The 16,215-nt window shown below is 35.7% G+C and overlaps 2 protein-coding genes across 3 annotated transcripts; both read right to left on the bottom strand.

The window, feature by feature from the left end:
* Nucleotides 1–145: 145 nt before the first annotated feature.
* LOC144573268 (mediator of RNA polymerase II transcription subunit 33A-like) lies at nt 146–8,978 on the bottom strand. Of its 2 annotated transcripts, XM_078323001.1 has the most exons (12): nt 8,598–8,978; nt 7,824–7,934; nt 7,414–7,734; nt 6,832–7,148; nt 6,429–6,520; nt 5,771–6,098; nt 5,046–5,259; nt 4,817–4,931; nt 3,919–4,086; nt 2,504–3,197; nt 2,149–2,355; nt 146–1,431 (listed from the first exon to the last, which is right to left on the bottom strand). In XM_078323001.1, the coding sequence occupies exons 1-12, from the start codon at nt 8,915–8,917 to the stop codon at nt 335–337; spliced, it is 3,984 nt and encodes a 1,327-aa protein (XP_078179127.1). In that variant the 5' UTR covers nt 8,918–8,978; the 3' UTR covers nt 146–334. The 2 variants fall into 2 exon arrangements, with proteins under 2 accessions (XP_078179127.1, XP_078179128.1); XM_078323002.1 differs by lacking the exons at nt 7,824–7,934; nt 8,598–8,978 and having other exon boundaries at nt 7,414–7,572; nt 7,686–7,724.
* A 3,697-nt stretch (nt 8,979–12,675) lies between these two features.
* LOC144573342 (plant/protein) lies at nt 12,676–14,278 on the bottom strand. Its single transcript, XM_078323095.1, has 2 exons — nt 13,992–14,278; nt 12,676–13,146 (listed from the first exon to the last, which is right to left on the bottom strand). The coding sequence occupies exons 1-2, from the start codon at nt 14,250–14,252 to the stop codon at nt 12,877–12,879; spliced, it is 531 nt and encodes a 176-aa protein (XP_078179221.1). The 5' UTR covers nt 14,253–14,278; the 3' UTR covers nt 12,676–12,876.
* Between the last annotated feature and the right edge of the window lie 1,937 nt (nt 14,279–16,215).

The following is a 16,215-nucleotide window of genomic DNA, read 5'->3' as shown; positions in this document are numbered from 1 at the left end:
CTCCCCTCCCCGTAACACCTCATCTCTCTCTCTCGGTTCTACACCATCTTTTCCCATTGTAATATTGCCTATAAGGTAGTATTTTCAATTATTATCTTATTTATAAAGTAATATAATTGAGTCAGTTGTTTTGTTCCAAAGGGAGAACGGAAATGAATTGCCTCTACTCTACATCGATAATCGATCCAGTCCAAACAAATTAAAATCCCAGTACATCCAAAAACAAAAACATGAAGCGGATATATATAATACAAAAACTACGTACGGTTTCCTAATTTTCTTTCAGCTATATATATATATATGAACTAAACCCATATCCCTCAACAGATATAGGTTAGAACAACGATTCAACAACAGCTTCAATTGCCCCCATCCCACCTAACTTAAGGAGGGAGAGAGCAAGATCAAATTCATGCCAATTCCTAAGCCCACTTGATATTTTTCGTAATGTATGGAGTTTCGCACTCGTTACCCAAGCTGGTGCAAACCTAACTAGCAAGCCCACAAAGCATAACACATGTGCCTTCCACAAGCTGGGATCACATCCTACCATTATCCTACCCTCCAAAACCCTGGCTATGAAGTCCAAGTGGCTAGAAATCATACGTGCACGCCTCTCCGAACTCCACAACTTGCAACCAGCTGAATTAGCCCCAATTCCCCAAACAATGGCAGTAGAGAAGAACATTAGGTATGATATAGCATACCCTTGTAGCATACTACAAATGGACTCCACTTCACCAGGCCCTTTCTCATGCTCATGCTCATGCTGTGACAGTAAACTTGTAGGCACTGTCTCCTCAAACAATATTTGTACTAATAAAGCACGTCCTGCTACACATAGCAGGCTGGCACCAATAGTGGCAACCTGACGCACTATGCAGATTGTTGCAGCAAGGGACACCCGCCCAAATTTTAATTGCGTGGGGCTGCCACAAATTTGTTCATCTGCTAGCTTACCAGACCACTCAATCACCAACTTAAATATGACCTCACTACAAAAATGCGGATCTTGAAACGTGTGACAGGTACGGACAAACAAAAGACCAGGATGCAAATCATTGTTGTTAGAGGCACACTGTCCCAAAAGCCCAACCACACCCCGCACTGAGGTGAGAGAAGAGCCATCCCTTGAGGCGGGGCCAAGGAAGGCTTTAAAACAGCTGTGCATTAATTGTGCAACTGGTTCTTTCATATGTATGAATGGAGTGCGGGTGGCCACATAGATAACAAAGTCATGCCAATTACGGGCCTTTTGTGTCCATAAGGACCCAATTATGAGCATGCTTGGCCAGCTGCAACCTGCAGCGCAATTTGCCAATGCCTCACCAACCACGTCACGGGTGTAGTCCGATTTCTTGTCCAGCTTGAAGGTGATTGTTAGGCTCCCAAGAGCAGCTAGTGGCAGTGGTAATGTTGGAGGCATACCCCCTGCAACAACAACTAGTGGATGAGCATGACAAATATCTTGGGAATGATACAAAAATATCTCAAGGATGTCAAGTACACGAGTAATTGGTAGAAAGGTTGTTGCAGTGCATTTTTGCTGAAAATAACCTACAGACTTGACCCCCCACTACCCCATGCCTACCCTCAAAGGCAACCTATGGAAACTATCAGCAAGACCCCATCACACATGGAATGAGCTACTGAAACTAAAAAGGCACAATTGAAGACCAAAATAGGAAAAAAACAATGACAAATGGAAAGTGATTTAATTTTTTTTTAAACATCGCCACCATATTTGGCTCAATTATAGAACTAGTGGTAAAGGAAATTACCTAAGATGGTAATAGAAACTATATGGAGATGTCAAGAGCGAAGAGAACATTCCTCCCATTGTTCTTTGCAACCAGAACAAGGGTGGTAAAAAAAGTAAGCATTTAGGTACTTTATTAAAGAATACTTTTAAATGTGAACACTATATTGGGGCAAATAAGCATTATGATTAGTGAGTATTGGAAGTTTGGTACAGACATGCTAGATACATCTTAATACATCTAACATGCCCACTACCAGTCATATGGCTTGTATATTAGGAGCATTTGTAGAATACTTAAGAAAAATATATTCCAACTTTTCTCTCTATCTTTTCAAGCACCTAACTGATTCTCATTTATGTATCAAAAAGGAGTCCAGTGTTTTTACGTGGATAGGAGTTCTGGATATTGACCCCGACATGTGCAAGCACCTCTTTGATCTCTGACTCAAATGTGTACAGTGCTTCAGCAGGGCTGGGCCATTCGGTGCCATTCATCCCTACACTCTTCCAGACCCCACGAGTAATCTCTGCTGAAAAGTAACTCGTAATGGTCGCAACGGAAGCGGGAAAGAAATCCACTAGATTTCTTAAACCTAGAATGCACAGGCAAGCAATTCTAAAATTTAATTGTTTGCTATAGTATAATTTGTATTCCAAAGGTGTAAGCATTGTCTGTTTGTGCATTGTGTATGTGTTTGTGAGAGGAGTTGTAGAGAGAGATAATGAGATCAGTCAACTGACCTGTGGTCAAGTCGCGAGATGAGAGCCGTCCATATGCACATGCAGTAAGAAAAGCCTCTAAAACAAAAGGAATTGCCTCAAGCATATCCCATGCAGGAAGAAGCGGAGGCCTCTCACAGGAGTCCTCAGAAACACTCCCAGATGACTCACTTCTACTACTGGAAGTCATAGTAGATGCACTACCTGCACCCGTGCTCATAGAAGTGCTAACCGAAACTACTACTACTCCTTTATTAATCTTCCGGAAAATCATATTTAAAATCAGGTTTGCCACCTGGTGACATGGTTTTGATCTGCACAAACCTGAGATAACTGAGGCCACACATGCCTGGTTCTGAAAGTACCAGTTGCGCAATTTCGGGAATGAATCAATGTATACTGAATGGCGTGGTAATTCATGAACTGAGTAGGTATCATTTGCAGCGTGACCTTCATTATTGCGGACATGGTTGTTGCGCATCAAGAGGAGGCAGTCAAGTGTTGTCTCAGGATGGACTGGGCCTCCACGACCAGAGACTAAGAGCTCTTGAGCTGGTCCATAGAACTTATAAAGGCGTATGAGGAAGAGAAATGCAAAGGAAAAGACAGAGTAGACAGTGACCTCATCCACATTGCTAGATTGGTAGCTAGGTGGGGGTGGCATTGACCCAAAAGCCTCACACAATGGCATCAGAGCTGCTGCAACCTCTGAAACCTAACAACATATGCAAGTTATTTTAGGTTAGAAGCATTAATTACAGCCATGAATTTCAATTTGCATCGGCAGAATCAAATGTCCATCCATACAGGTTTATTCAAGTTAGTGGAACAGAACCTTTTTTCAATAGATTTATCGTAAAATATAGTAAAATTTCATCACATAATCAGAATGCAAAACATGGAAGTGTCATTTGCAGATGGTTTGCATTGGTACGTCGATGGCACAGTATTGGATAAGATCAAATGCTCATTCCTGGTGAAAGGATTTTGATGCAAATAGCTTGATATTCATATAGATGGGGCAGATCAAATAATGCACACACTGTTTTTCATTCACACCAATAGTAGTAGGTATGCACCCAGTTTTTGGCACATCTCAACCAAGCGCCACAATATTCCAGAGTTGAAAGAAACCTACTTTTTCTGCAATTAGATGCTATAAAGACTGGGCACATATCTGGCTATATGGACAAGAAAATTCAGATTTGGTACAGATACCAGTACAGTACCATTTTGAGTATTCATTGTCATTATTACTTTAGGTAACCACTCACTGGTACCCTTGCATTCATAAACTAACGCATTTTGTAACAACTCTTTTTCCTTTTATGTTTCTCAAATATTTATTTACCCAATTCAAAGAAACACCCAAATTCCTGAACTCAGCTACCCGAGGAATATAAAATATCCATAAAGAAGTGAAATCAGAAGCTTACCACCCCGTATAGTGAAAGGATGTGGATAACGTCAACATGCGCAAGACATGACAATACTGCACTCAGCATGTGCATGTGAGGAAGGTAACTACTAGTATCTCCAGATACAGGAGAATCAGACAGAAGAGGAGGAGATAGCAACCTCACCACTATCCGCACAACATATTCCTGGAAAATGAAAAACAGAAATATGTTTGTACAATTAAAAACACACTGCCTTTTCTTTCATAAAAAAGAAAAGATTCTTCCCAAAATTCTCATGTGTCAATTTTGATTTATGTAACACACTGTACCAAATTAAAACCTCTCATAGCCATTAATAAAATAATAAATTACTCCTTTTTGCCCAACTGGGTGAGAGACCCACTAAATGCATGGAAGAAGAAAAAATAAAATAAAATCAATCCTTTCTCTCTTAAGTTTATACGTGAGGCATATCAGTGCCTCAAGTATTACTAATATTTAAAAAAAAATACAAATACAGGAATATATTTGCTTATACATGATTTCTTTTTCTATTGGGATATGGGAGGGCATAAAAGATTGGTAAGAGAACTAGAGCAAAAACTTCAGAGATACTGATCCTATAAATAAGAACTGTTACCTCTATAATTTATATAGAAATAAGTTGGAAGGTCTAAGAAGCTTAAATTTTTTTTTTTTGGCTTTTAAAGAACAAGACGATGACAGAAACTTAGTATTGATTATAAAGCTTTCAATGATATTGACCTATAAAAAAAATTACTGCAGACTATATATCTTTAGATATAATAAATTGGAAGTTTGAAGAGGCACAGATGTTTTTTCTGTTGTTGCAAGGAATAAATATGATAACTGAAATGTAATATTGATTATAAACCAAATATATATAGTATCCCATATAGTATGTAAGTTTTACTTGAATGTTCCAGCCACGAGTTAAAGATGCGCCACACAAGATCTTTGAAGCAGCTGTTCTCTCCTCCTCTGTTCCATTCAATGCCAAAAGATTCAATTTCTCCAGCTCTTTTATACTAAAAACAAGTTGAAATTACAGATGAAGCAATATTATAACTTACAGCCAACAAAAGCTCTGCAAAACATGAAAACTAAGTTCTATTACAGGTTGCAGTTTTTCTACTAAGTACCTTGTAGCAGGAGTTGCCATGAGTGCAATTTGGAGAGGGCCAGTAAGTGGAGCTCCTTGCATGAAGGTCAACCAAGGCGAGTCCCCAATTAGCATCAAGCCAAGATCTTTTGTTACCACAGATGGAAGCACATAACCAGGCCAAAAATAGGCCGACGTATCAATGAGGTCTCTAGCAATGCATGCTTCCACCACTAGATGTAACAAGTTCCCCACTGCAACAGAAAGATGCTGACATATCAGTTAGGGCTTAGGATCACCAAAAGACTGGTTTCTGGCAAACACATCCTCTCCTTCGAAAATAATACAATGACTTCTTTATCCTTTACTACGAATAAACCTACCAAGATGAAAACAATTAGGCTAGAAAATCAAACTATGCATCATCTAAAAAAATTATTAAAATTTAACTTTACTTCTATTTTGTCATCATTGGAAAAAAAAATTTGGTGAGAGATGTATGACTACTATTAGATAGAAGGTTACATTTACAGTTTAATTTTTGTTTGTTGGGGTGGGATATCCTTATTTTGAAGGGCAAAGAATATGATCCAGATTTTCAGATGGTATATAAAATATTTTACTTCCTTGGCATAATTCATATTCCTGAAAACTTCAATTCTAGTTGAAAGCCACCAATCTTCCTAAACCAGATTGACTCTTTGGACAGGCATTATAAGCATTCGACTATGATAGTTCTATTTCAGGGAAGTGAGAAAAGACAACCTGCTTTTACAGAAGAATAGTTGGACGGCATCATGCCAAGGTTGCCACTTCCTGCCTTAAAGTTCCTAACAAATGAAGCTGCTTTCGTGGCAGCATTGTTCGTTATGTCACCCATGGCCATAGGAGGAGAAAGAAGACAGGAGAACTGTCTTAGTGATTGAAGACAAGCCACCAAGCTCTGCTTTTTAGAAAGAATGCCTTTTCCCCCTGCAATACTTGTGTTGCTTTCCTCTTTTAAAAGAGGTGCAATAGACAAGGGGACAATCGCCAATAGCATGCACATCCTAGAGTCAAGATGGGGTATTGGTCCAATCATTGGCTCCCTACCCTGGTTTAAACATAGTATTATAAGGTATTTCGTACATAGTCTGTAATTCAAAGGGAAATTAAAGTTTCCCTGTTATTTTCCTTCAACCAAAGTACACAGTCTCTAAGTCAAACAGAAATCAGAGTTTCTTATAAACAATTGTTTCTCAAGATGACCATTTGCAAATCAAAAGTATGCATTTGTTTAATTTTCGTGTCTGCTTTAACCTAACAGAAAAGGACAAAATTGTTTGAATAAGTACCGGGACTCCACATTACGAATTGTGGTATGAGCAGATGCTGAGCACCAATAAAAAAGTAGAACAAATAAATAAAATATTACTGCACCGACCCGTTGGACCAGTCGAAGAGCTGAGAGCCACAGTGCTTGAAAGGTTTCTTGCCAACTGGCTTGATTGATAATTTGTAATGTGGTGATCAATTCTGTTACAAAAGGAGGAAAACAGGAAAGAAGGAAAAAAAAAAATAGGAAGTTATGTACCTCTTATATACTGATCCTAAAATTTAAATATAGATAAATAGAGAAAAATGTCCTGTGTAAGTCCCTTAAAAAATGCAAATATCAAATTTGCTCATGGAAAAGGTCAATATTCAATATGCCTCTAAAAAAATTGATACATCCACTATGCAGGTCATAGGATAAGGGACATTGATCATTTTAACAACAACAAAAATATACCAGAAAAAAAAAAGTAATTCAAGAAAATAAATAAAATTGTTGAAATTTAATGAACCTGTTAATTTTTCAAAAACAGCTCTGGGGCAAAAGGTCTTCCTCTCCATGGAATTCTCCATGAAAATGTCAAAAATAATCCAACATCCACCTTTACCAGCACCAATGAGAAGGGATGGTGGCGGGTTCATCGATCCAGTATTGAGAAGATATCCCAGAATGCTGCGCTTGTTTGGCAAATACTCTAGGTTCATTGCTTTTTGTATATTAAAAAAAAGTTTTTCAAGTAGATGGTTTACAGCTGCTAAACTGTTAGTTGATAATTTGTGAGCCTCAATGAACCTTAGCCTCTGAAGCAAACTGTTGAATGGTCCAGGCCTAACCTAGCATCAAAATCAAGCAAGCAATGAGACACACAAAATGGAGATTTTTAAAAAATTTAGCAAGCCCTATAATAAAACTGATGCTATTGGCAGAAATGTTTTTCTGTATCAAATCTATTGAAAAATTACAACATCAGCTACAACTTATTGTAAATAGAAAGTTAATATGAAAAATCAGCTGCTTAGAGGAACAGATTGAAAATAAAGCAAAAGGAACATAGAAAGAAGAGTTGATTAGATAATAATATAACGGAACCTACATGTTTAGGTATACTAGATGAAGCAAAATTTGGATTTTCTTCTCCGAGCTTATATTTTGCAATGCTTCCAGAGCCAGGAAAGCATTTGATTCTTTCAGGTGGTCACGGTGCTTGCCTCTTGCATCAAGATCTGAAGATTGTGAGCCTTCATTCACGACCCTGCTTTGAGATGCAAATGGCAAGCCATAATCTTCAAGTGCACAATCAATCAGGGTAGTTATGGTACTAAAAACGAATAAAACTAGGCTTGTTCCAAAATCGATTTCTTCAACCTGGTATGTGCGGGAGAGCTGCATAGCACCTTCAATATATTTCATAATCCTGTAAAATTAATAGAAAAATATATATTCATATAGAGGTTTCATTGTTTGGAGGATATGCATAGTGAAATAAAAAAATTTAGTTCTTACCTTCTCCTACAAGACCCGGCCTCAAGCACAGAAAAGGACAGAGAATATCGTCTTATGAGCTCTAAAAAAAGCCTGTATGCTTCTGGCTGTGTTCTTCGGTTTGGAATTACCCTAATCATTGACAAAATTAGTCTCAAACATCCCACTCTGATGTAGTTTTGGTAGGCAAATCAAATGTTTAAGAGTTTGCTTCTCTTTAATATAATGCCCCCACAACATTTGTATCACTATGATGTATGCATAAATGTACCTCTACCAAACCACCATCTAGACTGACTGGAACACAAATCTTTATGTGAAATTGCAACCATAATATTTAATTTAAAAAATAAAAATTCAATTGTCAACTCTCTAATAAGAAAATCAATTTTTGAACATCTGCTCCTTGAAGAAGAAATAAAGCAGAAGTAACACTTAATTACTAGTACTTGGGTAGGATCAGCTGGGTGGCTATGGCTATGGCTATGGCTATGGCTATGGCTATGGGTGGAAGAAGTTGGCACCAACTTTAGGGACTAATTACAAAAATTAAGAAAGAAAAGGACAAGTCCAGCACTTAATTTGGAAGGAACAAAGAAAGGAAGAGGTACAACAACAACATACACCGATACACGACATCAAACACATTAATTACATAACTGTCCCCACTCCACTCCCCATCAAACCAACATATACTAAAATTTCCAAACTTGAAGCCCTAAATTGCAAATTTCCAAACAAGGGAAGGGAAGGGAAGAAAGGCGAAAGGGTAAGAGAGAGCGTCGTTTTCCTAACCTGGAAGTAAGCAGAGCAAGCACTTGCAACGGGTACACGAGCCGATTCGCCATGGCTTGGTCGAGAACTTTCCACATAAATGGTGTATTGTGCGAAAAGCAAAGATTGGACACCAGGATGGATGCCAGCTCAGCACTGGGAAATACCGACCCTGACCCTGACCCCGAGTCGCTGATCTCGTGAGAGACACAGCAGCGGCTGACCTCCAGTGCGCAAACAAAAGGCGGGTGGCCACGTGCCTCTGATGCTGTGACTGCGGCCATCACCTTTCTCTCCAAATCCAAATCGGGAGAGGGAGAGGGAGAGGGAGAGGCAGACATGGTTTAGTTTCTTGTCTAGTTGACAACATACATCCTCGATCCTTCTCCCACTAGGCAATTGCAATTGCAGAGAGTGCTGGTACTGGTAGCAACGCCATTAATCTAAATTAATTAATTAATTAATTAAGTATTATTATTACTCTATTAGAATGATTCTAATAATCTTTAATAGTTGAAATTCGATGTCTTTTGAATAGAAAAATGGTGTGCTAGCTATTTCATATTTCATATTTCATATAATAGAGAGACGAGACGGACGAGCATTTGGTCAGGTCAGGTCAGTGGTCAGTGCCTCTCTCTGTCTCTATGTCATCAGACCAATTAGAGAGAGAGAGGCGTGTTTATTTATTTGCCAGTAAAAGTAAAAAAAAAATGAGCAGGAATATATTCGGATGCCATGCCATGCCCATGTGGGTTTTGCATCATCAAGTCAAGTCAAATGCATGCGTCCTAGGCTAGCTAAGTTCCCCTTCATACCATACCATACCCCGAATTTTTTATTAATAGAAAAAAATAAAATAAAATATCAAAATACGGAATTATTTTTGAAATTTTTTGAAATATAAGTAGAACGGGTTCAAATAACCTGTCCCATGGGACGGAACTAATTCACCCGTCCGGATTTCTTATTCTAATTAACACTAACAGCAGCTTAGTCGCGTGGAAGAAAAAAAAAAAAAAAAAAAAGAGAATCCGAACGGGATAGAAAGACCCGTCCAGAACATAACAAAAAAAAAAAAACCAAAATAACTCGGACGGAGTTATAAAACCCGTCCGAGATTTTCATTTATATTATTATTATATTATATAATATTATATTATTATTATTATTATATTATATTTTTTATATTATATTATTATTATATTATATTATATATATATATATATATATATATTATATATATATATTTTTATATTATATTAATATATTTATAATATTATTATATTATATTATATTATATTATGAGTAGAACTAGGGTGTTCTTAAGCTCACCAAAGTATTTGGTGAGCTTAACTTCAAAATCCATCAAATCGGTTTCAAATGACGAATTTGAACTGTTAGAACCCGCCTATCTTACGAATGATGCGTGTACATGTCAAAGTTTTAAACATTTGAATTAATTTAGTATAAAGTCAATCGGTCAAAATTAAAAGGTTAATAAATTAATTTTAGTGCATTCATTTTTTAATCTTTTTTGACCGCTTGATTTTATACTAAATTAATTCGAACGTTTAAAATTTTACATGTAGATGCATCACTCGTAAGGTAGGCGGGTTTCAACGGTTCAAATTCGTCATTTGAAACCGATTTGATAGATTTTGGAGTTAAGCTCATCAAACACTTTGGTGAGCTTAAGAACACCGGTGTTTTTAGAATTTTTGTACTATTTTTTTAATATAGATAGAAAATCACTACTTTCGAATGATCCAAAATCTTTAAATCAAGTAATTTTTTATTTATATAAAAAATAGTAAAATTATCTTAAAAAAGTTGATTTTCAAGTAGATTTTTATATGAAGATTAGGTTGAAAGACTTTAATAATGAAGATATTGTTCATAGTACAGTAACATCATTCTTGTACAAATATTGTTTTCGTTGAAAAAAAACTTTCACTTTAAAAAAGAAGCCAAGCAAATTAAAATGATAATCACAAACAAAGATATTAGTTCCTGAGTAGCTCCCGTCATTTTGTATGAAATACGAGGAAGAAGAGAACAAAGATGCGAGTCAGCAGGGCGGACTTGGTTTAAAGATTTAGTGGTGATTTATCGGTTCCAATTAATTTTGTTTCTTCTGAAATTTTTTTGTCCTCTAAATATTTGATTTGTAATTTGGATAAAAGTTAGTGTTAAAATCAAAATAATTTTTTTAAATTATGATTGATAATTAGAATTATAAGTTGGAGTATCAGAAATTATAAGTCAGCTTTGGAAAGTATAAGTCAAAACATTATTTTTTTTATCGAGTTTCCAATTGGTTAATGAGTTTAAATCCGATTAGCTATTTAAATCCAATTCGATATTTTTTTATTTTTTTGCCCCCCGACAAAAATTCTGAATCCGCCCCTGTGAGTCAGCATTTGGAAGAAAAAAAATTGTGTCGGAGAAAATTTTCATTTCCCCATTACCCCATGGAAATGAATGCTTTTTTTATTAATAGGAAAATATTAAATAAATAACGATAATAGGGAATAATTATGGTGAAATTCGGGATATAAGAATAGAGTGCTGATAATTATCTCATACTCCCATCCCCGCATTTATCTTCCATTAACTTCCACAACTATCATGGAAGGGCCATAAAAACTCTAGCACTGATTTTTTTTTTTCTAAAGTATTAATACTTAAGCACAGAAGTATTTATCTCTAAGATCATAAGTATTTATACCTCTAAGGTGAACAATTTTTACAAAAATAATTGTTTCTCCAACCAATCTCAAATTACATGGGGGGACCATGCACGTTTTTAGAGGTGGGTTTTTTGTATCTCATTTTAATTTTCTCCACATTTCTGACGATCTATGAGTAATTTTGCAAATCTAAAATCATGAACGTCTTCTAAGTAATTTTTTTTTCAAATGAGATCTATGATGACATATTTTCGGGCTAGTCGTCACACAAGTATTTATACCACATCGTGCAAGTATTTATACTTATACTTGCAATTATTTTTTACATATGACAATAAGTGACATGTTGAAGTATTAATATCAAATATTACAAATATTTATACTTGTACACTAGAGTTTTTATCCCTATGTAAAAAAATACTTGAATAATCACCTCGTATACATTTATCGTGATTAGTATTTTTTGTATGAATAAATAATTAGTGGGGACCATAGTACAATCTTTAATTTTAAAAGTGAACCCTCTAATTTTAGAGTTGTTTAAATAATTAGTGAGGACCATAGTACAACTTTTAAATAATTATCACCTTCTTTGTTTAACTTGAACCCTTTAATTTTAGAAATGTGTAAATAATTAGTGGGGACCATAATGTAACTTTCACAAATTGTAGCTGTAAGAATATAGAGAGAATAGGAGTGTGGAGATGAATATAATTATGATTTATAACACACCCTTAATGAGTGATTTAAGGGACTGATTAACATAAATGTTATGATTTATAACGTTGATAAACATTATAAACTATAAAGTTCTTATTATATCCCGAATTTCAACAGAGAATCATTCTCTATTGTCATTAATTATTATTTTTAATAAAATAATCGGTGGGAATGATGGTCCTAAAATTAAAATATATATTGTAGTTGGGATGGGAAAGTCACCGACTTAAACTAATTTTCTGATATTTTCATGGGTTATGACCTCAGACACTGAACAATTTAACAAGAATAATTAAGCCATTAAAAAAATGATGATCTGCTTATGGTGTTGAGATAAGAGCTTGGGGAGTATGGCCGGCGGATAAAAGATGATCTGCTATTCTGCTTTCTCGCTTTGAGACTTGCCACTTATCACTACGCGACGCATGAGTGGTCGGTGGGATATATAGGTACTTGTTGATTTTTGAAGACAACAAATTGGGCCCGGCCCATTAACTCATTTCATTGAAATTAATTCCCCATCGGAAATTAAAATGAAATGAGACACAGAGAGATAAAGTGAGCCCATTCATTGAGCCTGTTTGAGCTGCCAGGGTTGCCTCTTCACTAAGCCATCTACGATTTTGCTCTCTTCATATGCCACGTATTATTGTACAAGAACCGTAATTCCAAGATTTTCAATCAAATTAATGCAAAACAAAATAAACAATTTTATTCGATCCAAAAACTTAGATATGGATATAGATATGCGATATCTGAATATTCGTGTGGATAAGGACTTATACTAATAAAATTTTATGTTTCAATTATTCGTATCTGAATAGTAAATATACACCATATATATACCAAAGACTCAAATAGTTGACATTGACAAAAGCAAGTAGCTATCAATTATCAGCAATTGTACCTATCTTTTCTGTTATAAGCCGCACAGCTGCATTGGCAGAGGAAAAGGGGCCGTGAAAGCTCTCTCGGTAAGAGAGCTTTTCCAAATCTGTAATCATCCTAAGCAAAATTTCACCCAGATCGGTTTCCTTCGACATCAAGGATTCATAAAACGATTTCGCGGCCACTCTGCTGATGTCTATGTTGGTAGGCTCGGGGCAATACTCGTCGTCTAACCATTTGTGTAGAGTTTCTCTCAGCCATTCTGACTCCTGCACTAAATCTTGGTGAGGAAAATTGATTTTGAAATTAGTGCATTTTTTTTTTCTAACTTTTTCAAGTATAAAACCCGGTATGAACATTTTGTCTCCTAGAATTCTGAACTCGCACTTTGATACTTTGTCAGAATGCCCTCAAACCCCCTATCTGTCAATGGTTGCCTGTTTTGTACCTTATTATCTAAGTTAGGGTCTTGCATGTATAAATCTGTTACATGCTGCATTTGAAAACACAGCAGAAATTTTTATTTTCTTGCATTATAAATTAAAGTCCAACTTTTTTCAAGAATGCAAACTACACCAACTGTTAGATCCATTTCATCAAAAAGTATATACACCATTTTGTTGACAACTTTTCCCTTTTCTGTAATGATAGTTTTAAATCTACAACCATATTAGTTGAGTTAACTAAATGCTCTGGAGCACTTGAGTAATTTTGTTATGGGTAGTTTTAACTCCCATTTTGAGCAAATGAAACTCTGTAAATTTTTGAAGTATTTGGTATTTCTAACAATATAAGATTTTAGCATATTAGGCCCATAGACATAGTCTACTGCAAAACATTCACCTGTCAGGTGTAAAGCAACTTTGGCTCTTTTATAAGTGTTTAGTTTATTTGTCCTAGAAGGATTCTACAAATGAAAACAGAAAAAACAGAATGTGCAATCTAAGGTTGACAGGTAGGAAACTGAGCGTCTAAGGTTAGCAGGTAGGAAGCCGTAATCCTGACATAATACCATCATTGTAATTGTACCATATCAATGGACAATGGGTACTGAAACTATCACATTCACATAAAAAAAGAGAGAAATAAACTGAATTAAAGAAAAGGAATGTACCTTGAGAGCAATTGAAGGGATTGACCAAGCCTGAGGGACTCTGAGCTCCTGTACCCTTCCCCTTCCCCTTCCCCTTCCCTCTTCTGATGACACCTGATCCGATGTGGCCAGCCGGAGTATACAACCGTGTGGCCGAACGCTTACACCAGAATGTGCAGCAATGGATGGAATGCGAGAGCGAGAGCGAGAGCAGGGATAAGAGGGGTTTCTCGGAGGAGGCGCCAAAGGGATAGAACGGAGAGTAAAAGATCCCATGGCCATGGGTTGATTCAGCAACGGTTGGACGAGAGAAAGGAGAGGATCCAGAGATCCCGAGAGATTCTTTCTGGGCCTCGTTGGCCCAGACCTATAGTATTTATATTTCTTTCTTGTTCCAACTTCCAAGGTACGGTACTCTTCACGAGTCCGCATCGTCTGCATTAACTCAAAATCTCAAATGAGCATCTTTTGAGTTAATATATAGATATTGTCCGTCCGATTGTAAACGGAGCTCATCCGGTCCTCACCTACAATATAGGTCTTCAATATTAGTGCGGATTTAATTAGTTCGAATCTTAAAGCTGATCGTATGGTCCATATGTATTAACTAAAAAGATTCCTTTTTTGAGTTAATGCAGAGGATACGAATTCACTCTTCACAGCTACCGAATTCGTATCCTCTGAGATATCTCAAACTTTGCGTGACTTTATGGAAAATCTCAACCGTTTAAATACATTCTGAACTAATCTCAAAGCACACATAATACTGACTCCCTACATCACCTCCGAATAGGCACCATACACGTCGATCACGCAAAAGTTGAGATATCTCAGAGGATACGCACTCCACAGCTACCCTCAACCCTTTTAAACAAAAATAAAAAGGTAGGAGTAGAGTTTAACTTTAAAATTTATCCAAATAATTTAAATAACGAATTTAAGCAGTTGAACTAATTTATTTCATAAGTACTTATATATACATATCAAATTTATAAATTAATTTAATATAAAGTCAAGCGGTAAAAGAAAAAGAAAAAGAAAATAAAACTAAATAATAAATTTTAAATACTTTTATTTTTTTTTATTGCTTGACTTTATACTAAATTAATTAAAAAAATTATAAATTTGATATGTAAACACATGCACTCATGATATAGATCGATTTCTATAGTCTAGATCTATTGTTAAAAGTCAATATTCCGATAGATTTTTGAGTTAAGCTCACCAAATGACTGTGTGAGCTTAAGAATACCCTAGTTATATTCAGAAAGGTACATTAATAATAGGAGTAGAGCTAGTACTGTGTTCTTATCTCACTGAGGTTTTTTGTGAGTTTAACTTCAAAATTTAACATGTAGAAACGTTATTTGTAAAATTAAAACTAACCTGCTTCGATCTGCTGCTCACATGAAATTACAATTTATTAGTAACCACACATTATTTGTTGCGCACATCTTACAGAAGCACATGCAACCAAACACACAAAATATATATCTAATGCTCTGTTCTGTCACACGGTTTGGACAATACACCAAGAAGCCATGTGGTTCTTTCTTATCATGTAGGATACACTAATGCTGCCTTGAACAAGAATTAATTGTCTTATTGGCATAATTGGAATCAAGTTGTAGCATATCTATTCTATTCTATTCTATTCTATTCTATTAATTTGAGACAAGTTGCACCATATTACACTAGTAAACACTTAAAAATTAGTTAACTTAATTATATGGTTCATAATGCACATAGCATTACTATCATGGTCACGGTGATCAAGGTCGGAGCCAGATTTTTATAGTCAAATCAAATATAAATGGAATTAAATTGTATAAAATTTGAATAATTATATTCATCTCCACACTCCAGTCTCTTTATTTCTGCCGCTACAATATAGGAATGTTGTACTATGGTCTCAACTAATTATATGGTATTCCTTTTCCAGCTACTGTACTTGCCCTCACGTCAACTTTTATAGACATAAATAGTTAGGAAATAAGAGATTAATACTTCTGAAGTAAGATATTAATACTTCCATGCGTAACTTAATATGATGATCTTATTTTTTTCAGTCCTCCAATGATCCCCGCATCAACCTTCCTCTAATGAAGTAGTGCATGGGGACCTCGTTTTCCTGTATCAATCTTTTTATAACAAAAATAGTTGACATCATAGGTATAAATATTCCAGTGCATAGGTATCAATACTTGCAAAATAAGATATTAATATTTTGATATGTAACTTGATA

The sequence above is a fragment of the Carex rostrata genome, chromosome 21 (assembly GCF_964058835.1).
Source record: "Carex rostrata chromosome 21, lpCarRost1.2, whole genome shotgun sequence".
Lineage (NCBI taxonomy): Eukaryota > Viridiplantae > Streptophyta > Magnoliopsida > Poales > Cyperaceae > Carex > Carex rostrata.
The sequence above is the reverse complement of the archived record's forward strand: the minus strand, read 5'-3'. Positions and strand labels throughout refer to the sequence as shown.

What these genes read in the sequence shown, in the direction of transcription:
- LOC144573342 (XM_078323095.1), bottom strand. Translation starts at nt 14,252, where the DNA reads ATGGCCATGGGATCTTTTACTCTCCGTTCTATCCCTTTGGCGCCTCCT. An exon ending in TCCCTTCAATTGCTCTCAAG is followed by an intron (nt 13,147 to 13,991) that starts GTACATTCCTTT and finishes GATTTAGTGCAG; the next exon opens with GAGTCAGAATGGCTGAGAGA.
- LOC144573268 (XM_078323001.1), bottom strand. Translation starts at nt 8,917, where the DNA reads ATGTCTGCCTCTCCCTCTCCCTCTCCCTCTCCCGATTTGGATTTGGAG. An exon ending in GCCGGGTCTTGTAGGAGAAG is followed by an intron (nt 7,735 to 7,823) that starts GTAAGAACTAAA and finishes TTAATTTTACAG; the next exon opens with GATTATGAAATATATTGAAG. An exon ending in ATCTCGCGACTTGACCACAG is followed by an intron (nt 2,356 to 2,503) that starts GTCAGTTGACTG and finishes TGTGCATTCTAG; the next exon opens with GTTTAAGAAATCTAGTGGAT.